Source organism: Haliaeetus albicilla, chromosome 3, assembly GCF_947461875.1.
Source record: "Haliaeetus albicilla chromosome 3, bHalAlb1.1, whole genome shotgun sequence".
NCBI classification, from domain to species: domain Eukaryota; kingdom Metazoa; phylum Chordata; class Aves; order Accipitriformes; family Accipitridae; genus Haliaeetus; species Haliaeetus albicilla.
Window position 1 is genome coordinate 48,935,510 of NC_091485.1, and position 27,847 is coordinate 48,963,356.

The 27,847-nt window shown below is 39.8% G+C and overlaps 1 protein-coding gene across 1 annotated transcript in view; it reads right to left on the bottom strand.

Moving 5' to 3' along the window:
• The window catches only part of MMP16 (matrix metallopeptidase 16), a 190,424-nt gene extending 162,778 nt beyond the window's left edge, over nucleotides 1-27,646 (bottom strand). Inside the window, exons 1-2 of the mRNA XM_069779627.1 lie at nucleotides 27,517-27,646; nucleotides 26,654-26,836 (exon numbers count right to left, since the gene is read on the bottom strand). Of these exons, the coding sequence (XP_069635728.1) occupies nucleotides 26,654-26,785 (132 nt within the window). The 5' untranslated portion in view covers nucleotides 26,786-26,836; nucleotides 27,517-27,646. The remainder of the gene's footprint in view (nucleotides 1-26,653; nucleotides 26,837-27,516) is intronic.
• Between the last annotated feature and the right edge of the window lie 201 nt (nucleotides 27,647-27,847).

The following is a 27,847-nucleotide window of genomic DNA, read 5'->3' on the forward strand; positions in this document are numbered from 1 at the left end:
GTATGGCTCAAAAACATGCAAAAATACACCAGGGCTAGGGAAAAAACTATTTGAAACATTGCACTTTTTTGACACAAACAGAGATTTAGTCAATGGTAGTATGAAATAAATCTTCCCTCCTTAGAAAGAAAAGTATGAGTTCTTCTGAAATAGAGGGCTTTTGAGTCTTATACATGCATGTAATGGTACTCTGCCCTGAAGTATATGCACATGAATAATCCTTTATAGACTGAACTTTTAAAATTCAGGCTCACTGGTAAAATTTGTCTCCAAAGTCTGAGGTGCCAAACCAAACAGTGTACACTTGATACATTACCTCTTGCCCCAATATTCCAAATTTTCTTCATACTTGCAGCAGATAATACTGCTAAAAATAACAGTAACTTCTCTCTATTCTACTTAAACCCCCTGCCTGCAGGTATGCCTCAAACCCCAAAACTGCATAGATGCATTTTGGATTGGATACATGTAACCCAAGCACAAAACCAATGCATAAACAGAATATAGGTCAGTTAACTTTGTTGGAAACAATTGACAACTACCAAATGGTCTTTAGCAAACCAATACAATAATCTAAATACACAGAAACACATAGCAATTTGGGGCACAATTATTTCAGGCCTTAATAATTTGGTGTATGATATTGTCAAACTCTTGTCGTAATTTCTCTTTATGAAAGTATAACGTTAAAAATGGAAGAACAAAATTGTTTGAACATAAATAAAAGATCACCAAAGGAAAAAAGACTAGCAACTTACAGAATTATTATTCTCTTATTTTTTGTTCATAACCATTGACAAAATGTAGGTATCCAACATGGACAGAGATAAATAGCAGAGCCTTAAGAATAGCAAGAGCAAACTGATCCCTCTGCTAGCTGGTAAGAACCCTCAAGCACATCAGTATAAGCTGACTGATGTCACCTTACTGCTCTCCTCAGTTACTCACTAGGAGCCTGTTGCTGTATTTTTTTTCTTCAGCAGAGCTAAATAATTCATCAGGGCATGGCGTTTTGAGAGCAGGCCAGACTGCAGGCATCAGGCCAAGACCAAGGTCGCCATGGAGACCTACATGCAGCTTCATCCCCACTCCCTCCCTTGCTGAGAGAGCCTATGAAAAACGGCATCAGCTGAGCAGTCGTGCTCATTTCAGCAGTGAACAATAGGTATAATAAATACAACAAAAAAAAGAAGGAAAATAATGATATAAAAGCATCTGCTGTAACTGCGTTGAAAGATTTAAATGACAAATGAGTCATTAAGCAGTTCCTATTTGCACTGATACAACTATTATTTTACGAGAGAAGTACTAACCCCCCATTATTAGTAAGAGCTATTGCTGCTCTTCAAACAACCAGATTATCCTATACATTGCAGATGGCAAATTATTAAAGATACATGCTCTTTAGAATTCATTTTTGTTACTAAAATACAGTTGGAGGAGTAAAATGAAATCCTAACACAGAAATAAGATTTATTGCTTAGATTTCTTTTACCCTCTTATATTATACATAGTTGCTGTACAATACCGATTTTCAGAGTTCTCTCATCATTCTTTAAAAAGACAGGCATATTTATTATCTAAACCAAAAAAATAGCAGTCAGAAATACAAAAAATTATGTCAAAGAGCAAAAATGCTTTTGAACTGTGTTTATTGAAGGGTTGTTTTATTTCTCAATTAATGTTTTTCTTTAACAGGAAACCAGCATTTTTGTATGCTTTATCAATGAAAAAATGAAAATCTATTCTGCAATATTTATACTAGATCAGCTTAACTTTATAACCAGTATTCTTTCCTTTTTTTCCTGCTGCGTATTGCTGTTCATTTACTATCTCAGTCTCCAGGCACCCGTTATTAAACATCACCATATTTTATTACCCAAAACCACCTGTAAAGCGAGGGCCTGGTCATGTTTTTATTAGATATATAAAGTACTAACCTGAAAACAAACTACATTCTGCAACCTCCTAGAATAAAGTTCTTGATTTTTTTCTCACTTCTAAGCCTGTTTATTCCAGAAGCCATATAAAACCACTCCCTCTAGCACACTCCCACATCCTCAAGCTTACGTGTTTATTGGAAAAAGTGATTCTGCAGAATGCTGACATCACGGTAATACAACATAGTACTATATATATAACCTTTGCAAGCCACAGTGTGCTCTCTATAGGTAATAATGGGAAAATTTACAGTGTGAGAGCACAAGCACGTAAGTCAGAGGACCACATGACTTCTGTGTGGTAACCCTGAAACCAGAAGAGGACCATTTCTGACTCCTTGCCCCTGGAAGGTCCTTATAGAGCCTTCCATGGCCTCCAATACACATTCCTGTTAGGGTTGCGGAACCCTGAATCTAGTATGGACCAATCCCTTTAAGTTTTTTTCTCTCTGATTGCCAATCTCACCCTCTGCTTAGGCTCAAAGCTGTCTAGTAACATACTTGTCTATCACTTCCCCTTCCAGGTTTTTGGTTTACTAAAAACTGTAGTCAAAGTATAGCAGGGCCGAGTGGACATAATAGACCTCTTCTTCTGATTTCCAATACTCCCACAGAGATTCTCCATGTTCCAATAAAAGTTCATAAAGAGAAGCCCCACTACATTTTGCAGCAGTATCCCCTCTGGCAATTGCATGTGTGTAAGCCATACAGAATTTGAGACCAATTTCTCCCAAGGTTAAGCTGACAGATAGGAATTGAAAATCAGTGCATTTCTTGAAAAAATCTGAAGAGATAAAAGTCAGGCAACCCCTGATCTCAGAACCACCAAGCCTAATTTAAATCCCAGACCACGCACCAAAACCCATGATATCTATGTATTTCTTTTGTCTTTGCTGTACAATTATGAAGGAGGTAAACGAGGTCAAAAACATACCTTCTTCAGTTTTAGAGAAGTTTGGGTTTGTTTTTTTCCCCAGAATAATATTTTGGCAAGAAACGATCCAGAAATCCAGGTACTAACATGTGACTGACTCTTATTGTCACATATTTTCTGGACAGAAGGCATGTGGGACATCTTTTCACTATTTCATCACAAAAGAGAACAAAAGTTTCATTCTCTAGAAAGAGACTAGTAAATCACAAAAAAAAATCTGCTGATGCTCTGAAGAGCTCTAGACAGAAAATAAGAACTAGTAGAATCCCTCCGCTCAATTATGAAATGGTAAAAAAATTGAATGTTAAAGCCTTGCAGCTCAGATAGGGATAGCATGATCTGTTGCTGGAAGGCCAAACTCCACTACAGGAGGAGGACAGACCTCTGGGTGGAGTTTTCATTCTTGATGATCTAACGGCAGCCTTCTAAGCCAGCTGGCCATTACATTGATTTTCCATTGGATTTGACAGGTCTGGTCTGCCTCCAGGGCTGCACATAGAACAGCCTGATTATCATGGATCTGAAGACCTCATTATGAATGTGTAAAAAATCCAGATACGGTAACAAAAACACCAGCAAGTGTTGGACAGCTGAGGAAATGTGCTGAATGGTTCTGATGCCCACACCGATTTAAATGGACTAGAAGAGAGGTACTTCTGATCCAGCCTTCATGTAATGCCAGAGCCAGGCCTTTTATCCTCTCCAGAACATACACAGCTTGGCAAAAGTTGTCATTCATCTGCCTTAAACTGATCTATTGTTTCATGAATATTGCACTTACACTCCTGTAAATCCTTGCAGCTATTGATGTTAATAAATCTGTTTGATTTTTACAAACTGTTACTTGTAAAAAGAAAAAAAAAAAAAAGAAAAACTATATAGCTTAATTTGCTTTATTTCTAAAATGTGCAAAGAAAAGGCATAAATGAGAGTCTGTTGACACATTTTTCCTTTAGAACAGAGCATAAGTGGACATGGGGAAAAGTATAAAAAGAACAATTACCATGAAAACTTGCTAGAAATACTTACAGATGGATTTGGTGGCTGCTGAGCGTATACATTGTAGAAACAAAGGAAGTAAAGAAAAATAACATTTCCTGACATACTGTTTCTTGTTTTGTTATCATGATCATGTGGGAGATAGAGAACATTTGAAACAGCTTCTTTTGGACTTGGTTTTCAGCTACTGCCTGCTTTTCTAATCTTCTATGTACAGGAGCCCTACAGTGGACGTAAATGTTATTTACAGAGTTTTAGATCCTTTTAACACAGAAGAAGGTAGAGAAAGATTTGTTCACATGAGTTCCACTAAATTTCACATTGTGCCAAAGCAATTTCCTCTTTCTTCTGTATGCTCTTCAGGGGAGGGAAAAATTGGATAGAATGTACAAGCCCTTGTCCTCTGCCATTGGAAGCCACACCTTTAAACAGAGGGAGGCCATTTTCTCCTTTCTTTATGGTTGCTTGTGTCTCTTTCCATCTCCTGGTTCCTTTAGCATCCCTTATGCACTCTGGTGTTAGTTATTTGATCCACATTTCTTCTTATCCTGTGTAACCCTTGTAGAAAGTGTGGCTTAGGTGCTGGTGTACAAAGGATTTTTAAGCTTATTATAAAGAGCATGTGTGACATAGTGGTCTGACACTGCTTTTCCAAAGACTAATCATGATGTCTGATTCTGGCTTTTGCAGTGATGTTTGGGCAGATTAAGTGACATCAGTTTCCTCATCTGTATATGTATGATACAAAAATCCCATTTGACAAAGTAAGAATGCATACTTTTGTCAAAGGTCTGTTGAAGTTTCACAAGGCTAGAATGGTACAAACATACTAGTATCACCAAGCATGAATTATTGCGGCTTGCCTTTGATCACACAGATCAAATTATCAAACATCCCACTTATACCTGAACTGGTATATATGAGGTAGCCTTCTGGAGCAAGAACTTTTGGATCCATACCATGATGCCTTAATGACTTTACCACCAAACCACAGATAACTCCTATGGCATGTGATAGATCCATAGGAATCACCGGGGGGGGTGGGAGGGTGGGGCTTTTACTGAATGGGATGCTTAAACAAAGAGTGAGCATGTCTAGAATGTGAAAGTGGTACAGACTGGAGACTCAAAAAGAACAATAGGACTGTGGCAGAGTGATTGAAAAGTCTGTCTGGTGTGATGACTAATATTTTCCAGCACAAATATACAAGATTTCAATAAATGTCCTACAAAGTGCTACAGAAAGTGCAGAGATAATGCTTTTACACAGCATTATTATCATTGTGAGAATTTGCCGATGTTTGTCAAGCATTTTGAACAAGGGCATATTTATATGCAGCAATAATAAAATATAGTCATATTTAGCTGCTAGGCAACTATGAAAGAATGTAAGGCTCTTCCTCCAGACTACCACCACAACTTCACTTCATCTTAACATCCTGTATTTTTTCCTATGCACTTGGGGATCATGGACATCTATGTTTTGATTCTACTATTAGTGTTAATTTTCTGCATACTAGCTTGTATCATGCTATATTTTGGATTTGTGATGAAAACAGTGTTGATAACATGGGAAAATTTCAGTTATTGCTGAGCAGTGCTTACACAGAGTCAAGGTGTTTTCTGCTTTTCACACTGCCCTGCCAGCAAGCATGCTACTGCACAAAAAGTTGGGAAGGGGCACAGCCGAGACAGCTGACCCCAACTGAACAAAGGGATATTCCAGACCATATGTCATCATACTCAGCAATAAAAGCCAAGGGAAGAAGGAGAAGGGGTGACATTCAGAGTGATGGCATTTGTCTTCCCAAGTAACTGTTACACATGACAGAGCCCTGCTTTCCCAGAGATGGCTGAACACCTGCCTGCCCATGGGAAGTGGTGAATTAATTCCTTATTCTGCTTTGTTTGCATGTGTAGCTTTTGCTTTACCTGTTAAACTGTCTTCATCTCAACCCACGAGTTTTCTCACTTTTACCCTTCCAATTCTCTCCCCCATCCCACTGCGGGGAAAGTGAGCTAGCAGCTGTGTGGGGCTCAACAGCCTACCCGGGTTAAGCCATAACAATCACTTAACAAAATGTTAGGCTGACTAGCAAAATGAAATATAGTAAAATCGACTTCCCAGTTAGTAAGGGACCTCCCATAAGTCTCTAACCAAAAGGAGTCAAGTGATATAGGCCTGGATCTACTCATACACATACTAACTTTCTGTCTTTGGATATGAGGATTTTGGGGTCAGGTGTAGCACTGTCTGACTGCTGTTGGGAGCCCAATCAAGTATCTACCTAGCAGGCATAGCAGGTAGAATCAATGGTAGTTTCAGGGTATCTGTGTTTCACTCTGTACTGTAGGACAGATACGCCTTGTGTATAACAAACAGTATCACAGATCTATATGTCACTATAGTGACACACGAGCATCTCATCTGCTTTAAAAGAAATGCTACACTTGGTCCTTGGCCAAAGAAAGAAGGAGTAACACTGCTAATGCCAATGGAGTGGCAGTGGTGCAATATATCTCATGCTCTTCTCCTCCACAGGGAAAAGAAGTGCAAATTTGTCCCAGTATATAGTTCAAGCAAAGACGCCAGGTCAAAGTAGCAACATTTACACCTTGTTCTGCTGGTGATCATTCAGACTAATTTTAAGAGAGAATAATTTCAAGTTGATGCAGAAATTATGTCCTCATTTTACATCATGATGAACCATAAGAAAAATATTTCTAGTGATATGGTATATATCTACCTGGTACATACAGGTAAGTTAAACGTTTCAATAATCATTTGCCACTTTTTTCCATAAGTGGCTTAAACTGAGGCACTACTTTGAAAATTGTCAGACACCTTATTCAAAGGATCCCTAACCAAGTGTGCCCCAGTTCAGATATCTGTGTTGCATTATTTGATATTTTGTTGTATTTTAACATTTTCCAAATAAAAGAAAAGAAATAAGTGTTAATGACTTGAAGCTACTTTGCCAAGCACACAAGAAACACTTCTGGAAAATTATCATCCATGTTATCATCCTGCAAGCAATACTCCCGAATTACAGTTACCCCATAGTCTACAGTGTTCAACCAATTGCACTGATGCTAGCAAGAGCTAATCCTGTGAGTAAAGAGTACAGAGCAAAAGCAACATGAAACATTCTAGCTGGTGACAGGGGATTCCACGGCTTCAGACATAGTCCCCTAGCACTTGAACTGAAAGCTTTGTAAGAAAGAGAATTGCTCCAGGTGAAACCACAGCCACACACAGGTCAGAGTAAAATTCCCATTAATTTCAGTCAGGACACAATTTCACTGCAGGAATTTCATTGTCGCTGGTCTTGCTGTATTTTCAATATGCTTTCTTCTGCTTTGAATAAAGAAATGAAGTTAAAAAGGGGAGAGGAAGCACCACATGTTACATGGTAATAACTATATTTACATAAAGAATAAGGGAGGATCTGAAGAACTGCAATCCATTAACTCTGACTTCACTTTTAGGACAGAAACTGGAAATGCTTGCTATGGTCTCATTTACAAACCTTTAAAACTGTCTGATGCATAGACCAGCCGGAGTAACTCAAACTCATGAAAAAACTACACACGACCAATTTACTGTATGTATTGCTGATATGACAGACGATAAATGTGACACAATGAACATTTTATCTCGATTTCAAATCAGTTAATGCTGCATCACACAGCAGTTTCACCTACAAAGTCAGACATTAGAAAAGTTGCTCATACAGATTAAGAACCGGCTTACAAAACGAGAATGGAGGGTGCCAGATCACAAGAAAACATTTGACTTGAGTAGGAGTAGTAAGCAGAACAGGTATCAATAGCTTGATTTTATTTACAGAGTTTATACTGAAGACAGTATTTCACAGGGTATCAGAGGAGGCTAATAGTATCAGTGACAAAAAGCCACTTCGGGCTTTCTCCTTTTCAAGACACTGAACGGTCTAGCTTCCCTAAACACAGTTCTCAATAGCATCCTTTCCCAGATCAAGGCTGAAGTCCTCCGCTGTGTAACGGGCTGAGCTTTACAAAGAGAAATGCAAAGGAAAAAAACAGGGGAAGGCTCATTTTTCCCCATCTAAGTACTACTCTGAATGTGGTCTTAAAGGCTAATAATACTAGATCATTGCTACTACAGGAGTTTAGAGGGCTGCTAGTACATAACACAAGTTGATCATCCCAGCTCAGTTACCAAAAATACAATTCAAATCAATTCTCAGGGGCATTCTTCCTTGACAGTCCCAGGAAGTATCAAGCAGTGAAGGAGCCTTAGAAAGCTCTCTTGACTTACCTCACCTTCAGCAAAGGAGAGTCCAAGCACTGGTTGCTTCTTTTGCCTGAATCATATCCCAGATGAACACCAGCATACAACTGTCCACATCCTACAAAGGGGTCTTGGGTTTTCTCACCAAAGGGGACACCTTCTCCAGCAAAATTTCACCCACTGTGAGACTTCACCCGGAGATCCAGACCTGACTGCGAGGCAACACCATAACATTTGCAGCACACACAATCTCCAACCTTAATGGAAGTTTGTGACGCAAAACTGCGAACATATAAACCGCATGGAAGCATTTCACGAGAGCCAACTGTGTAGGTCATGATCAGAGGTAACAATCAATGTCTCTGCTTCAGCTGACTCTATGACTTGGGCACTGCTTTCTCCAGCTCAGGTTTGATCAACTTTGGTACAGCATTGGGTAACTTGCCTTGCCACTAACCATTCTAGAGACAATGATGGGAAAAAGCACGTCTGTCTCCTTAATAGTCAGCAAATGTAACTCAAACTTACAACCAAGAAAAACACTATCATAAGAAAGCAGAGATTGAAAAGAAATACAATGCGGAGCAGAAAAACAAAGTGTTGACCCTCAATCTAATGTATGCAAGAAATGGCAACAAAATTATTTCAGGCTTTTGAAGGCATATCTTCTAGATCATACATAAAACCTGACTGAGCCCTGGCCCGATACACCAGTATGACCCTACTGCAGACTGATACTAAATAAAGCCCTGATCCTCAAGTCTTTAAATCTGGTTAAATTCTCCTTCTACCATGGAAGTGTCTGGGGCTAACCATTGTCTGTGGTGCCTGGATGGTGCAAGTCCAAAGAAAATATTGATATGCAAAAACCAAAGAAACAATAAAACAGTTTTCCAACACAGTGTCTGTCATCAAATTTTTCTGAGAGAAACTGCAACAAATGGTAAAAAGGACACGTATGTTCTGGACCTTTCCCCCTCACATGTCATCTGAACAGAGTGAATCACCAAGAGGGACAAATCAGAATCAGTCATTTAAGAAGACTCACAAAAAAGACTGGTTGTATCTAAATTACATGTGCCTAAGACTGTTCTCCAGCAAGAAAAAATCACTGGCACAACAGCTCACCTCCACACAAGGTGCCTGAATTCAAATCCTTCAGGAGGTTGTCCCTGGTCATACTGCGGCCCACACTGACCATGCTAGCTAGCTGGTCCATACTGAAACCATGCCTAAAACAATTTAAATGCATAGACAGATGAGTTCAGTGCCTGAAGACTTCTGTGGCATTGCTTAGCTTACTAATATAGACAGAGTTACTCTGATACTGAATTTTATACTTTTTGAAACATGACATGTTATCTTGAAATTTAACTCCTGCAATTAACTTGTCATTAGCTTGGTATCTTGCATCAAGCAAATAAACGGGTGAAAGAGATGAAAGTTCCACACAATACGAAAGTTTATCCAAAGCTTTTCAGTTTAACATCTGTGCTGGAAATTTCTCAACATAATTAAAGATACTGAAGACTTATACCCGTTTCAGTTAGGTCTGTAAGGCAGCAATTCAAACTGTATTGGCACTTTTACATAAAGCTCTCCAGAAAATCTGCAAAAACATTTTTATTATTTTAATATATTATATATAAACATAGTCAGACCTCTTTCAAAAATCTTCCAATACTGTGTTCATTCAGTATAAACCCATGCGGTGTAACTTGAAACTCACAATGAACTCAAAGGATACCTTATTCTACAGTCTCTGCTTCATCTTATATAAGACAAGGGTTTTCCGGTCATCGGGGGCTGCATTTCAAATGCTTTTTTGTCTCCAACATTAATGTGATTAGGTCCTTACAACCAAGCAGGACATAATGAGTTAAATTCATTCCACTATCTTTAGAGAGACCCTTTGTGGGACTACATCTCCAGAGCTGAATCTAACCCTATTAACACAAGCAAAGAGCAATGCCTGAAGGGATTACCTCCTCTGTTCTTTCAAAACCGAGAGCCACACCATCCACTGCATTTATCTAACATACAACAGTGTGTTTCTGTTTAGCTCTTACTTTGAAATTCATGACTTGCTGTCTCCTTTCTACCCAAGCAATGTTTTCTGAATCATAGGAAAGAAATGTGGTGACTGATTTAAAATACTCCCCATTATAGGTATATATCGTTAAAATAATTTTGAACTCCCTATTTGCATTCTTGAACAAGCAGAATCCCTATTGCCAGGTCTCCCAAAGGCCATCCCCCTGATTTTCAACTCCTGACTCGTGCATGAAGCCAATCACTACAGGAATTCTGAAGTTTAAATTTATATTGTTAGGCAGTCAACTGTCTATCGCGTCGTGTCATCCCGCCTCCAATCAATATCCATTGAATACGTATCAATCACTGACATTTTTCTCATGAAAATATTATCTAAGCAGTCAGCTACTAAGCAGTCCTGTCTTCTTAAATTTCATGTATCTCAATCAAAGTAAAACAAAATAAAACAACAAAATATAAAAGGAAAGAGAAAAAGCATCTGATTACATAGGAGGAAGGATGATTTATATTATCTAAATACTCATCTAAAAATTCATTTATATTATTTAAATAGTTATCTGAATTAACCTCCTTAGTTCACAAATTATTGTTAGCTTACGCCTAAAAGTACATGTCACTACTGATATTGGTATTTTAATATACTGCTTTTGGAGGTCTAATCTTGAACATCTAGGATACTGTTCCTACCTCACTACAACTCTATTTGTCTCTCATGGATGCTACAAAATACCAAGTTAAGAGTAGAAAATCACAAACTTACTTATAAAAGCAGTAAAATCTGTGCTTTTCTTCTCCTATTAGAGAAGTCACAGTATCTGTAAAAATAAAAGCTAAATTCCTGGAGAACTACCCAGTCCCTGCGGCTGCAGACAATCAGTGGAATCACTGCAGACAAGCCGTAGAATCAAACTTAGGCTTCTCTCATGGTCAAGCAAATAGTGATGCACAAGGCCAGCCAGTTACCCACTGTTAAACAGCTTAATGGTGTTATGCAAATTGTATAATGTTAGTAGTCATCATACAGTGAAAAACAGTGTTTGTCAGCAGCTAGAAGTACTTTGACCTTTTGAAGTAGCAAGTTTTAATAGCAGCAGAAAAGCAGCAAATACAATTTTGAAGACAACCAAAACTGCAAAGAGGTATGAAGTGAGGACTGTGGTTAGTGCTAGACAGGCTTCATCTTAAGTATTTGGTATGTTTTCTGAAGACTTGGCTTACTGCATATAAGGAAAATACTGTTTCTCCTTTAACTGTGAATTTCTCATCCTTGTTTCAGGGAAAAAAAAAAGTGAACCCACAATCTCAAAAAGCAGAAGACAACCAAAAATATTCCAAAAGCCTTTTTATGATTTTCAAACCAGTCTGGTTGATTCCACAGGCCTTAATCATGGTTGTCAGCATTGAATTAAATGTTATTGGAAAAAGAGACTTTCACACATGGCATCTGAATAGTGTAAGTGACAAAAACCAATGAAGTGGAGAACTCAATGCAACCTAGTCCACATTTTTGGTCTAATACAATAGCTATAGAGGTCTTAAGGTAGACAGACTAATGCAGAAGAATAAATATTGCAGTTAATGGCTGTCAGTAGAGCCATCAGCCTCACTGAATGAGAAAATTACTGTTAGACTGAGGATATAGGACAAGGAAGGAATCCAGTCCATTACTGCTGCTAAGAGAAGTTATACTATGTAAGCCATTTCATTAAATAGTTAGATCCCATCTCAAAACAAGTTAACTTTTTCTCTCCTACATCACCCCCTGACTATTCTTTCTGGTTTTCTGTTTAAAGAATCCCACTCCTCTAATGTTTTTAAACTTTCTTCTAACTACAAGATTCAGTTTACACATAGATAGTGTATCTCCACTTCTTTTTGTACTGATTTGATCCCTTATGTACAGGTTAAGCCTATAGATTTCCACACCAATATTTATCTTTTGTATTTAGTATGTACATACTCTTAATTTACTCAGTTAAAATATTTGGTGATTCAGTGCTTTTCAAAGAGCTTGGAGTAATATCTTGGACCCAATGAAATTAATGGCACAACCTGACCAATTCCATGAAGTTAGAATCTCATCAAAGTTTTCCAATCAAGACCATTAGACACAGATACCTTACTAGGATAATAAGTACATAAGTAAACAAATAACAGTTCTGTAAAAGAAAACAGATCACATATGGGTGGATTCCCTTCTTATTCCTGTCTCTAAATAGTTTCTTCTTACCACTGACACATGGGTAGTGTATGAGCTCCAAAAAAAGAAAGCATGGAGCGAAAGTGTATTTATACTCTCCATTTCTATGTAAGTCTGAAGGCTGTTGACTTCTTTCAACAACTCTGTGAATTCTTTGTTCCAAAGGAAAAAAACAACCAATTTTTATTTTTTTATTAGATACTTTTCCAAACACCATTACACAATTTTCAACTACACATGTGCTATTTTATTTCTAAAAACAAGTTAATACCTACAAAGCCTTTACATTGTAAGACATTTAAGATTAAAAGTCCCACTCTGTCCTTTTCTAGCTATCATGCTAAAGCTAACGGGCATGATGAATTTCTCTATTGTATTAGCGTTGGAACATAAGAAAAGCTATAGTTGCTTTAGGCTCTCCTGTCCTTAGTCACTCATAACTTTTACAAAACATTACAGACTGTATTGTTCTAACATTTTTAAAGCTTAGTTTCACCTTAATAATCAATTCCTCTGCTGCTGAAAATTTAGAGAAGGAAGGGAATATTCATAAAGACATTAAAAAATGCTTTTAATGAAATGGAATCTTTATTTTGAGCAAAGCTAAAGAAAGAACATATTTCTATAGAATCCAAATCTTTTGGTCCAAATTAAATTAACATCACCTTCTTAGAAAGATCTTGCATGCAGAGAAAAATTCTCTAATATCTCAGTGGAAAAGGCATCTAAGCAATTAATCTATGAAGAACAATGACTCTATCTTTATCTGACTGCTGGGACAAAAAGTGAATTCTCTTGGCAGCCAGGAAAAATGATGGGATTATTCACAAAGGAACTAAATACTGTTTTTTCTCTAAATGAGCTTGTCAGTGCAAAACAATAGAGTAGAGCTAAATATTACAAAGGAAGTTCTTCTGGAACAGAAGATTGCAGATATATCACTCTTCTTTATGAAATGTAGACCTAAAAATCAACAGCAGATCTAGTCTCTCTATAATTACATGATAGCAGAAAACTCATTTAAATAGTACATCAAGTAGCATACTCAGGTATTTCAAATTCTTGACTTATATAAATAAGTAAATGAGCAAACATATAAGCTGGCCACTAACACTCTTATTCTGACCCAGTTAAGTTCACAGTTCTGAAGACCTAAAGCAAGTAGCGTAAATAAATCAATGAAATTACATATGTGCCTATGATGAGATCTAAACTCTGGTATTAACACAGAAATGTAAATTTCTGTGGAATTAATCCACATTTTATTTTACATAACAAAAGTACTTGAAAACATAGCTAATTATTCTTGAGGACCTAGGGCTCTTACCCAAAGAAATTATTAAAATGTCATTTTCATTTTTATCTTCTTGGGGATTGTCTATCAGACAATAGACATTTAGCCAGCTTATTCTTCTAAAATGTATATTCTAATTACTTACTTTTTATAAAAATGCTTCGCATTCTGTTTTCTCCTCTCTAGGGCAACAAATAGCTGTTTAGAGGTTTATATGTTTAGGAAGGAAAGACCGCCTTTAAAATCATTTATGGTAAGGCATCAAATAACAGTCAGAAGCACTAAGTTTATAAAACGTTTGCTGTAAGTTAGGTAATATGTTTTACACAGACTTAAACAAGCCCAGGCTTGGTCTCGTTAAGGTTGAAGTCAAAACTGCCTTGTTGCCAGTGGAGAAGTGTTGTGTTCTTTACATCCCTAATTAAATATTTAAAATACATGAGATCTAAAGATATAAGAAAGTGTTAGCCTCTTGTGCTAAGGGATAAATGTATTTAATAATGTGCAGGGCACCAGAGTGACAGGGTAAAAATTGTACTACCATAAAAATGGAGCTCTGCTCTTGGTTTTGTCAGAAGTACCAGTGTCTGATGTGATCTGAGATGATCTACATTATCCAGGGGATGGCAGATATATCTATCATCAGACCTTTAGGAGGCCCACGCTTTTCTGGAACATCATCTAGAGGCCAAGCAAGAGAGACCACAGGGCCTAAATAGCACCAGGTACCTAGACAACTGTAATGAATCCCACCATTGCAGAGGAAAGGGATTCAACCCCAAATTACGACATCCGAATGCCAGTGTCTACCTGGGGGAGCCCCGCAGATATAGGTGTCTCGACACCCTCCATCATCCCTTAAAATTGGGAACAGGATATAGTTACCTAAACAGAAGTGTCTAGAGTCATCTGAGAAAACTTAGGACACACAGCCTGACTTCCTGTCGCTACCCTAAAAAGATGAAGTTTTCATAGGTCCCATGTTATTTCTGCCAGCCTTGTGCACACCTCAGCCAAGGGCAACTTAAATGGTGCTGGCTGCCTACACATAACCAACTGAATCACACTACTAGTCAATACTAACAGTAGAGTGCAGAAAAAAGACTCAACTCACTCTGATACAGACATCAGCTGGTTGGTCGGCTGAATTAGTCTCTCTGTTTCATTGACTTCAGGGAGCAGACTGTTATTAATGTATAGGAAACCTGTACAGCGCATTTGAACACTTAAGTACTGTTCTCTCAAACTGATTCCCTTTCCCAATCTAACCCTGCAACTTGCACACTTGCCAGAAAATACACCTCATGCAAATCATCCTGCACAATCTCATCATCAGGATGTATATATCAGCAAACAAACTCAACCTTCCCACATGAAATATCCTGAGATCCTCCTTTCGCATGTGTTACATAATTTGCAAAGCATAGAAGCATAGAATTGTTTAGGTTGGAAAAGACCTTCAAGATCATCAAGTTCAACCGCCAACCTAACACCATCATGCCCACTAAACCATGTCCCGAAGTGCCTCTTCTACATGTTTTTTAAATACCTCCAGGGATGGTGACTCCACCGCTTCCCTGGGCAGCCTGTCCCAATGCCTGACAACCCTTTCAGTAAAGAAATTTTTCCTAATATCGAATCTAAACCTCCCCTGGCAAAACTTGAGGCCATTTGCTCTCATCCTTTCACTAGTCACTTGATAGAATAGACCAGCACCCACCTCACTACAACCTCCTTTCAGGTAGTTGTAGAGAGCGATAAGGTCTCCCCTCAGCCTCCTTTTCTCCAGGCTAAACCACCCCAGTTCCCTCAGCTGCTCCCCATAAGACTTGTGCTCTAGACCCTTCACCAGCTTCATTGCCCTTCTCTGGACACGCTCCAGCACCTCCATGTCTTTCCTGTAGTGAGGGGCCCAAAACTGAACACAGGACTCGAGGTGCGGCCTCACCAGTGCCCAGTACAGGGGAACAATCACCTCCCTGCTCCTGCTGGCCACACTATTGCTGATGCAGGCCAGGATGCCGTTGGCCTTCTTGGCCACCTGGGCACACTGCTGGCTCATATTCAGCCGGCTGTCAATCAGCACGCCCAGGTCTTTTTCCACTGGGCAGCTTTCCAGCCACTCTTCCCCAAGCCTGTAGAGCTGCATGGGGTTGGTGTGACCCAAGTGCAGGACCCGGCACTTGGCCTTGTTGAACCTCATACGACTGGCCTCAGCCCATCAATCCAGCCTGTCCAGATCCCTCTGTGGAGCCTTCCTACCCTCAAGCAGATGGACCCTGCCTCCCAAATTGGTGTCGCCTGCAAACTTGCTGAGGGTGCACTCAATCCCCTCATCCAAATCACTGATAAAGATATTAAACAGAACTGGCCCCAATACTGAGCCCTGGGGAACACCACTTGTGACCGGTTGCCAGCCAGATTTAATTCCATTCACCACAACCCTCTGGGCTCATCGATCCAGTCAGTTTTTTACCCAGCGAAGAGTACACTTGTCTAAGCCATGAGTCGCCAGTTTCTCAAGGAGTATGCCGTGAGAGACAGTGTCAAAGTCCTTACTAAAGTCCAGGCAGACAACATCCACAGCCTTCCCCTCATCCACTAGGCGGGTCACCTCGTAACCACGGACATTATGACAGCTCAGATGTGCCAGTGTCATGAACATCTTTAAGTCTGTGTTTGTGACCACACTAATGATGTAATGTGTGAAACTGCAAAATAAGATTTTTTTTTAACAGAGCATAATATCTATATATTCATAACACTCCTACTAATATCCAATTTTTTCACTAGGTAGTAATACTTAAATACAACAAGGCATAGTACTTTGAGAAAATCATCATAAACTAGTCAAGCCCTCCTGAGACAGTGTCAGCAATCCATACACACCTACGTATCCTTTAAAATCAGGCAGTGTTAGTTCATTTCAACTGCACTACGGATTTCAAATGGAGTTAAAATTTAAATCAATCCTTCATTTCCCTCTGCCCCTCCTGCATCTTTCATTCTGTAAAGTCAAAGAAATACACCAAATTACCAATCAGTGCATGCCATCTATGCTCATAAACAGCTCCTATCATCTTGGATTATAACAGACACCACTTTCTGTCAGATACTGTCTAACCTGAGCCATCTTCAAACTGTTGCCAGTAGCCAAAGGAAAGTCTATTGAAAATAATTCTTCCACTGCAGTTTTCCCTACTGTACTTCTACCAGGTTTTTTTTTCAATTCCAATTTTGAAAGTCCCACCACCTTGGATTTTAAAACTTGACAAAACACCATAAAATATATAATAGTTAGCAATCCTGCACTGGCAGAGAAATAGGCTCTTGATAAGTCTTTCCCATCCCTAATATCTCTGATTCTGTGGTTCGTTAATGACTGATGACTTTCCTTGGCTGCTGGCAATGGTCCGTAGGAAGACAAGCTGAGGGGAAAGAAAAGAAAAAGAAAAAAAAAAAAAAAGATGAAAACAAGAGATAACAAAGAAGCAAGGAAAAGAAAAGAGGAAAGTAGAAAGAAGGAAGATCATAAGGTGAACTCATGGTACAGGAACCCTGAGGAACAGGATTCAGTTTCCACTTCTATCATACTTAACATGTCAGCATAGCAAATCTCTTACTTCTCCTGTGCCTCATCTTCCCACCACTAAGTTTTTAACATCCAGGGGTAAGTGAGCAGCCAGTCTGCCTATTAGTGGGGTCTAATAAAAAACATTAATACCTGGAGCAGTGAAAGGACAATCTTTTATTGTATTTCATTAAAATCCACAAATATTCAAACAAAAAAGGAGAACCTTAGGTACCGTGATGACAAGGCAACATGAATGTTTGTGGAACAATTTACTTATTTAATAGTACATTCATTCAAAAATAGAACGGTTTTTAATTCTGCATTGTGTAACATTTACAATCTGATCCAAAATCCATTCTGTGTGTTAAGACTTTTACATTTATTTAAATACACTTTGAAGCAGACTATTTGTTTTCATATTTGGGTAACAAAAATTAACTTATTCAAAACCTTTATTCTGAAAGAGAATGTGATACTCTCTATCTTCAGTCATCTAATAACATCCTTCATGTAATCCTATGGACAATGTTCTCTACCAGGTTTTGGTACTTACATTCTAAAAAAACAAAACTAAACTAAAAAACCACCAGGGTTTGAAGCGTTATAGACATGTTTTTCACCTTTTCTGCTCTGGTGCTTGTCTCTGGAACATATTCACTACTTGAATGATTACACAGATGATCAAACTGAAATGCTGTATTTATATTTTATGATATCCCTCTACTATTTTTTACAAAAAAAAGTGAAACAGCCCCAAGGCAAATGAATGATGGAGATATATTCCTGGCTCTTTTACATCACTTCCATTGTTCTTGACATGTATTGGAAAAGGCAGCAAAAACTCTTCAATTAGTCCAATTCACATTTGTGCAAGCTAGGTTACAAAGATGGATAAGCTATGTGATCAATATGAAGACTCATGATGGAACTGGACACACAACCCAGATCTCCACCCCCCCCAAGCACAATGCCTCAGTCACTTACTCACACCGCCTCCTTTTTCCTACATATTTAAAAAGAAATGCAACAGAGGAAGAGATAACAAATACCTTTCCAAAGTTGACATTCCATGCATGAGTAATAAAGGACAGAAGTATCAGAATCCAGCACTTCATAATCAATAAAGGAAATCGAAAAATGGAACTCAGTCCTGGGTTGTGTTTTGTTTTGTTTTAAATACATAGAAGTAATGAGAGGAAAAAAAAAAGCCTCACGTGCCAAGACCAAAATCATGCTGTACAGGTCACAATATAATAGTATTACTTCTAGTAAATAATAATAGATTTTACTGTGTGGAAGACAGATCATTTATTTTACTTGCAATTAAATATATTATTACTATTCTGTACAGCATGTAAACCACGACATGTTGACAAACACAATCTGTCAATTTCTCTGCTAAGACAGTGGGTCAAAGCAATTTACTAGGAGAGCATCACACAACCAACATCTGAGGTAAGAAAGAAAAATATGACAGGATCATCACCTTCAGATCCGGATGCAATACAAAAAGGAAGCAATTTCCTCTTTGGTACACTTTGTAAATATCCACTGTACATTTAAAGGAAGTCTCTTCCTTCTCATAGAAAGGGATGCTTGTTTTTCTGTTTTGTTATCTATGTTTTAAAGAAATTGACAATTTTCCATCTGCCTTTCAGCTGGTAATTTTCTGAAAAGGTAAGTCTCCCCCTTGACAACCTGTATTTCACACTTGCAAGTGTAGATGTGATTACATGTCAGCAAAAATGAACAGGACCAATGAAATAAAACAACTGTTTCTCTACAAGATCATGAGGAAAAAAAAATTAAAGACCACATTTTCTGAGGTTAGCATTTCTTTTCAAGTTATCTATACAACTGTGAAATGAGTTCAATTGTTTCATAAAAGGGAAAATGCATAACAGGATCTTCATGTATTACAGGTATGTCATGTGAGTGGGGAAAAGCTGATGAAAATCGATGTAGACCTGTTCTACAGCAGTGACTTTGTCCCCCATAACCACAGCATTGCATGAAGAGTACTGGTGAGTTAGTACAATCAGAAGCTCAAAGCGGAAGGCATCAGTCCTAGAGGGACATTCTTTCCCCAAGCTCTGAACCATCTGGTATAGAGGCAATGCCACTGCTACCAAGAGGTAGCAGTAGAGAGACAAATCTACTTCCACCCTGGCCCTGAAGTGACAGATGTTCTTTTAAGATGCAGCCATAAGGAATTTGTTCCAATACTCCTCTCAATATACAGAGACATCTTCCACAAATACTCCATAGCACAACTATCCCATTCCTCACTGCTATTCCACACAAGGGTCAATCACGATATGATTCATAAAGAATTAATACAAAAGGCAAAATATTTTTCACCCACAGTCACAAAACAATTGCCAAACAATATGCTTTATGAATGTTTTCTCTCAGCGTAATGAAAACCGCTATTGTTCTACAGAGAGAAAGCATCAAGTGACTTTAATGTTCTACAGACCTACTGTGGCTCATCGCTTCAGCTGCACATCCCCTGTCACAGGAGTTTTAATCCCAGAATTTTAAACTCCCTTCCCAATATTGGCTTCAAGCCTCAGCACTTGAGATTGGATTGCCTAATGCTAAGCATTGAAATCAACAGGGGCTACGTTTCCTCACACCCTGAAGCCTTGATCTTGAAATTAACAGGAGATTTAAAGCATGACAAAAACACCTGAACAAGCCCCTAAGTCAATTATGTGCTGTAATACCTCAAAAGGTGTGCTAGGAACATTATGATCACAGCTGAAGTGCAGATAACTCCTCAGCTAGTATAAAATAGCTGTTAACAAGTAGAGAAACATTGAACCAATGGTTTTGGTTAATAAGTAAAACACCAGAAATATTTTTTTTCTATTTCTGTAATTTATGTCAATTTTAATTCATCACAGAAATAAATTGTTACCACTTTACTGCTCTTACTGTACAGCAAAGATGCTTATAATGAATGACGATAAGCACGAACATGAATGAACAGTTGCCAGGCAACCAATAAATAAAGGTTCCAAATAGCATGACCTCTCTTTAAAGGATAAAGCTCTAATCATAATTATTTTTCAAATCCATTTCAGTGCCAGCTAAAATCATGTTTGCAGCACTAATCCTGGTCTTCTTCATACAAAATGAAACCAAATCTGTCATTTGACATATCACAGATAACAAATTAAACATACTCAACCTTCTCCTTCAGATTATGGTCAATAGTATAGCTTGAGGATAGCAAACAGGTTAGACAAACTGGAATCCGAAACAGAGAAGTGAGAATTAAGCCATTTAAATAGGGTAATTAATTTTTTTTTTTTAAGTTACATTGTTACTTTAAGGATCTTCAAAAAGCATCAACACAAAGTCCTCCAGTGTTTTAACTCCACAAAATGATCATTTGGTGAAGTAGAAGGATGAGACACACTTTAAAATACTGAAAACAGATGCAGTTTGCAATGTTTTAAAATATATATAATACCACATTCTATCTTTATAAACTCTAACAACTCAGTCTTGCCGAGTGCATAAGCAGAGCTGAGGTGCCTAGAGCAAGCACTGACCTTTTAGATGGATTCAAATAAAACTGACAAAGAGCAGCATAAATCTTAAACCAGTTAAAGAACACAGTATATCCACTCTGAAGAAACAATGAATGGTTATGCAGGAGTTTTACATTATCCCTTCTGAGTAATGGAAGGGGGAGAGCTTGGGGTTTTTGGTGGACTAATAAATTGCGTATTTTAGTAAGATCTCATCTCAGAAAACATTAGGAATGCATGTTTTGGTAGGTTTATCTTGCACTACATAAGGTGATTACATAAATCTCTTTATTTAACCATTTTATTTCTTTTCTTATTAGAAAGGAGAACCACTAATAGCTGTGACACTTAAACACTAGTCTAAAAATTTGCAATAGGAAAATAAGATGAACTAAAATTATAAACAAATATGTCTTGCACCTAAGGTCTAATATACTGTGTCAATTGTGTACTCGTAAGAACTGGGACCATACTTTCAATCTGTTTTTGAACAAAATACAGGCAACAGAATCCATAAACTTCCCTGCAACATTAGTGGCACAAAATAATCTCATACTTTACAGTAGAAAATTGATCTACAGGAATTATTGTTTAAATTACAGCAGAGAATGCACGCTGCCAACTAGTAGTCTCCACAGGTATTTCTTCGTATTAAATGAGAGTCAGTTCATTATATAGTAGGTATTTGCCTTCTATGACAGAAAACACATAATTTTCCAATTATTTTCCTTATCTAGATATATCTGCTCATCAGAAGCCTTTACAGGAGGTTTTCTATTTATCTGTATTTCCTCAATAATCAAATAGGAAATACACCACATTATATCTATATTTTTATTGACTAATATTTCACCCACTAACCATCTCCACCACCTGATTCAGTAACTCCTCTCCATCCTTCTAATAATTTCAGTTTGAACTTCTTGTTCTAACAAAAATCCAATTCATTTAGTTGATACCTTATGCAAGACTAATATTCAGAATTTAAATAACTGAGAAACATGCATACTGACTGCAACTAAAAACAGTGCAGAAGATCCTGTAAATTCCTTTTAGGACACATGGCACTACTTATACCAAAACCACCGTAATTGCTTCTCCATAGTTTTGAGCTTGCATTTTAACAAATTATAAAAATACTGTGTTGTGCTTGCAAACCTGAGAACCAAGCCCACTAGCTGAAAAGTGTGTAAAGGTGATATTGGAGGACTTTTTTCCCCTCCCAAATGTTTATTCCCTTTCAATTACCAGCTGAAGAATTAAACTGGTCTGATTTTAAGCTTAAAAGACCCAAAGCCTATGGAAGAAAAGGTCATGCACTACCATTCAGCAGGACCTGGAGGCTAATTGTAAAGTTTATTAACAATGAAAACAACGGGGTTCTCAGCCACTTATTACCATGGAGGAAATGGATGGTATTTTTCTGAAGTTTGGATTCCACTGTAATTTGTTCCACAATATGCAATTTAACTGTCCCACTTCTGAAAATGGGAGGAGAGAAAAGACTGTATTGTTTTAAAGAGCTGCTCACACTAAAGTAAGAGTCATTTTAAGGTCTCCCGAAGAGATTCAAGTCTATATATTTAGCATTAGAAGAAGGAAAATAGAGCATAACTGCCAGCTTGAGGAGAGAGATGATGAAGCATGCTTTCTAGTGTTTCCCACATCACAGATACAGTCAATGAAACTAGGTGCAATACCTCTTTGCTCAGCAGGGTTTACCCAGATACTCAGCTGAGTAAGCGTAGGCAGTATTAGGATCCAGAGATTAATCTTATTCTAGATCCATACTGATCCTGTCTTCTGACCAAGGTATTCTTGTTTCAATAACCATTTTTCCCTTAACAATATGGTGACATTGTTTTTCAATTTTTTTAATACTGACTATTCAATAGTAAATTAAATATACACATACTTATTATTTAAATATATATATAAACTAACAGATAACATTAGAAGATAAACTTACAGGATAATACCAGCTCAAACAGTACAATATTATTGGTTTTAGGAAAACATAAAAATATATATATATATATAGTCTATATGGATAATACTTGTGAAAGACCATCTATAGACACTCCCAATAACACACATAGGAGCTATCTTTGAGCAACACAAGGGGAGGAGAAAATTGGTTGCTCTATCATTTTTTAGTAACAAATTATCTTCTGTGTGTTTCAATTTTACATTTAAAATGTTCTTTTAATAACTATTATTCCATTCACTCTCTCACTGATGGACATCTTCCTCTGCTAGTGTACAGAAATAGTTGAAAATAGTACAAAAACTCTACACTGATGGACAGATTCTTCCATTAATGCACTTACTCATTGAAGTTATCGTTTTGGACCAATAGTTCAGCACTGAGAAGAGGGAGGTAACAGTGTAGTCCTTAGTTTTTCTCATGATGTCAGAAACAAAGCCTCACAAAAATGCCACTGGTAATCAGTGAACTTTGAAAATCAATGCTAAAATCTTCCTAAACATCAGACTATGTGAATCTTAAACTTCATCATGATGACTTAAACTATCAGTTTACAATCGTCTCTGATGCACCTTTACCACAAAGCTCTCACCGACTCGGAGTAGAAGTGTGCCCCTCCAGAGCCCCATACTCCATGATCTGAATCTTAGTAGCTATGTCTATTACATGAGATACTACACACTTTAATACATTTCAGGATTGACAACTCGGCTCTCATCAGAAGCTTGATGATTTCATCCACATGGATGTTCAGTTAAAAGAAATTCTACAGAGGGACAACCAAATAACAAGGAACAGTAATGTTCATAGAAGCTCGTAAACTTCAGCTTTGTGTTTTTCTTTTAAAAGATAACATTATTATTTAGTATCTTTGAGCTACAGTAATATCTCCTAAGAATTGCCCTGGCTCACAGCCTAACAAACTCGCATTGAAACAAACCAAGAAAAAATCCAACAGTACTACAGAGATTTTGCTTATTAATCAGGAATGTGGATTAATTAAGACAGAACAACAAAAGGAAATAAATGATCTCCACCTTTATAATGTTCAACAGGTATTATCTGTACTTTATTTAGAGACAAGAAAGAATGAAGAAAAAAATCTGCTTTCCAACCATCCTAAGCATTTTTTCAGTGACACTTCATTCAACTATATGTCCACCACTTCTTTCTTGAATCCTACTTTGCACATTTATTCTTACTGTCGTAAGAAGTGTTGTCATATTTTCACAATTTACTATTAAGTACAACTGTTTTATGTACTTGTGCTGACACAGAGGATTGTACAGCACAATACATAAATGCTGTTGCCAAGTTCTTTGCCTCAAATTCCCCATGCTTTTAGCTTTTGCTGCTCCCGACTAAAAGAAAGTTGAATTTGCAGCACTATCAAAACGATGTGAACATGGCAATGGCTGTTCTGGGGCAAATCTCAGGTCCATTTAGCCCAGGACCATGTCATGGACAGTGGTCAAAGGCAGTGTCCTAGGGAAAAGCCCCGTATTAGGACAATTCTTAAGTACTAGAGTAATTCCCTGCAACACTATTCTGGCTCCCAGGAATCTGTGGCTCAAAGACTTAAATATGAAAAGAGACTGGGAGCGCTGGCATATGACAGCGCACTTTGTTTCAGAAAGGCTGGGAGGAAGAACAGGAGATGGCATATTTCAAAAGGGAGAAATACGTGCCCTCATCACACACACTTGCCACTTCATTCCACCCAACAGCGTTTCTTGCTCCCGATACTGCTTTTGCCCTCAGAATGTGCTGTTTTCCATCTGGAAGAGGTGGCAAAAATGAAAGTGTTTCCCTTCTTCCCTCATAAAACCTCCTTCTGACTGGAGTTGGCCTCCTGTTCATATTCCACTTGACTAAACCAATCTTTTTCTCCTCCCACACTAGCTCCATCTGCCGCCCGTCTCTCCAGCAGAGCCAGATGCCAGCAAAGCAGACTTCTGTGGGAGGAGAAAGTTCTGTCGGTGGAATTTCTTCCCTATACCCTGCAGGGGGCCAGCCTGTGAAGCCTGGAGAGGATACAGAGAGCAACTTCCTCTCTTCCACGCTGCTTTCCCCTGCTCATCAGTAAAGAAGGCAGCTGAGGACATGAGCAAAAGAAGGCTAAAACTTCAATGTGCACTCTGAAATTTGCAACTTTATTTACCAGAAGTCTCACAACTGTACTCTAGACTTGAGTGTGGTACACACTGCATAAACATGTAAGAAGACGGGAGTCCTGCTCCAAAATGCTTACAATCAAACAGAAGCAGAGATGCACACTTGTAATAAGGAATGGACAAGAGTGACTACAGCATAGGTGACTGAGCAAAAAAGGCTGGGTTTCACAGTGAGAAGAGATCTTAATGATGGAGTAAAACGACAACACTTTCTGGAGAGATACAAGTCAATGCGAGAAGCTATGGATGTGTGTTGTTAAGCTGAGAGGATGATTGCATGTGGGAAGGGAAATTGCCTGTAGAGAGAGAAAGACTAGAATGAAAGTAGACATGGGGAAAGAAAAAGTGATTTTTTATAAGTTTGAGGCAATCTTGCATGAGGCAGAGGGAGAAGTACAGGTAAGAACTTCAGACAAAAAGGGAGACAGTCTAGGAACAGAGGAGCATCTGCAGGAGCAATCTTGCCAGAGACGGTAGCAAGAATTAATGTCACTGAGTGAGAACAAGAGCTCATATAAAACAAGCAAGTGTGCATATGTGCGAGACAGAGAAGACAGAGACTTCATTTCTCTGAGAGAAAGAATTGTGGGAACCCAGGAGACGAAAGAGACTAGGAAGAAAAATGACTGAGGGTGGTGTATGGGTGCAGCAGAAAGTTTGGCGTGGGGCTGCCAGGACAGAAGAAAGTGAAGAAGTTGAATAGACAGGGAAAGGAAGAGGGAAATACATCACACTGCAACAGATTAAGAAAAAGGGCTCACAGCAGAATGAATGGAGTGACAGGAGGGAGAAAAAAAGAAAAAAAGAATATATGCAAGGATGATAAAGTCAGTAAAGGAACATTAGTTAATAAAAAGCACTATGTAAAAACCCCAAACAGGAAAACTGGGAGCATATAGAAGAGTGACTGGAAATGGATGTCCACTGAATTGTCACTGTAAACTCTCAGGGTTTGCCCCATCTAGGTATTCTCACATTTTAATCTTTTTTTTCACTTGGAAAGATTCTGTTTCCTGGTCCTCCACACCCTCTAACTTTTGTGCTGTAGTCGTACCTTTATGCAGTTTGTTTCACTAATTCTAGCGGCAACTCTTTTTGTTACATTTAAATGGGAAAAAGATCTTATTTTGTCAAATACTCTACCACAAAGAAGCATACCGAAATCTCAAATGTCCTTCCTCCTATCCCCATAACGCTCTTTCATTCATTCTTCTTTCAAAAAAAAAAAAAAAAGAAGAAGAAGAAAAAGAAAAAGCTGGGGAAAGTCAGCAATACAGCAGTATCTTAAGCCCGGGATATTCCCAGAGCCTTCCTTCCCCGAGCTGCGTGTACATACTACGCCCCAGGTTTCCCCTGTGCCCGGGCTGAGGGTTTCCCGTCCCCCGTGGGCGAAGGCAGCGGGGCGGCACGGGCTGCGCTCCAGCCCCCGGCATCGCATCGCGCTTTGTGCTGCCGCGGATAACGGGATCTCCGCCTGAAACGCATCCATCAGGCGGGGAAACTCAGGGAGAGGAGCTAGCTACCGGCTGCTGGAAAGCAAGGCAGCACAGACGTACGCCCTGGCTGCTGGGAGACGTGGCTGGCTGGCTCTTTGATTTGATTTTATTTAGGGGGTAGGAAGAAAAAGAAGGGAAGGGGAGACAGGGAGACGGGGAAGCGCACACGCATACGGCTGGTCTTACCTCCACATTGAAATACTGCTCCGCTTTGCACACTGTAGCACATAAAATCCAAAGGAAGGTTTGCAAGAAAAACACCCTGGACTGAGACACGAAATCCAACCGGCTTCCAGTGCTGAATGCGAGTACGATCATAGTGAACTGTGCTTCAGTGGATGGAAGATCTCTCTCTTTCTCTCTCTTCGCCTTAAACAAATACACAAACAAACCAACCCCCGCCGTGTCGGTGAAGAGCCCGTAGCGCAGGTTCACCCACAGCAGGGGAGGGGGAGGAGGACGAGGAGGAGGAGGACGAGGAGGAGGCGCAGACACTTCACAGCACAGGCGGCGGCACCGGCAGGGTCAGCTCTCGCTCATCCTCACCGCCAGTCCCGTAAGGAGGGAATGTGGCGTCCGAGTGCAGCCGCAGCTCCTGCACGACTCCTCTGTGCCCAGCAGCAGCAACCCCCTCCCCGTGTCCTCCCTCCTCCTCCTCCTCCTTCTCCTCCCTCTTTCTCCTCCTCCTCCTCCCCTGCCTCCTCCCCCTCCGCCTCCTCCCGGGAAAGGCCGGCCTGGCCGCCCGGCGGCGCGGCGCGGCTCGGCTCGGCTCGGCTCGGCTCGGCGCGGCTCGGCTCGGCTCGGCTCGGCGCCCTGCCTCGCCGTGCCTCGCCTCACCCCCCGCCGCTCCCCTCCACTCCAGAATGTTCAGCCGAAATCTACATAGTCCCGCCCCATCGGCGTCTTAAAGGCGACGGGCCCACCAGGCGGCCCTGCCGCGCCGCCGTACGGCCGCGCTGGCCCGGCAGGCAGCCCGCCCGCCGCCGCCAGCGGCTGCCGGAGGGCGGCCGCCCGGGAGGCGCGCTCGGCCGTTCCTCACACGAACGTACCGAAGCAGCCGCACAAGCGCCACGTCCGCCGGCAGGGTGGGCCTCCCCTCCTCCAGGAGAAGAGCCCGGCGCGACGTGAACTTCCCCCAGCCTTTCACCGCTCTGGCGGGGCGCGACCGCGGTCGGGGCAGTGCCTGTGCCCGCGGGTTACCACACGCACGCACCGCCCGGGCCGCGCTTCCCTGCCCGCCCTGTGCGCCCGGGGAGGGGGAGGCGCAAGCCAGGCGGAGGGGGGGGGGGGGCGTGCACGCTGCTGCCGGTAAGCGACCCCGAAACGCCAGCCCAGCGCGGCCCGCGGGAGCGGCCGCCGTGCCGGGCGAGGCGGGCCGGG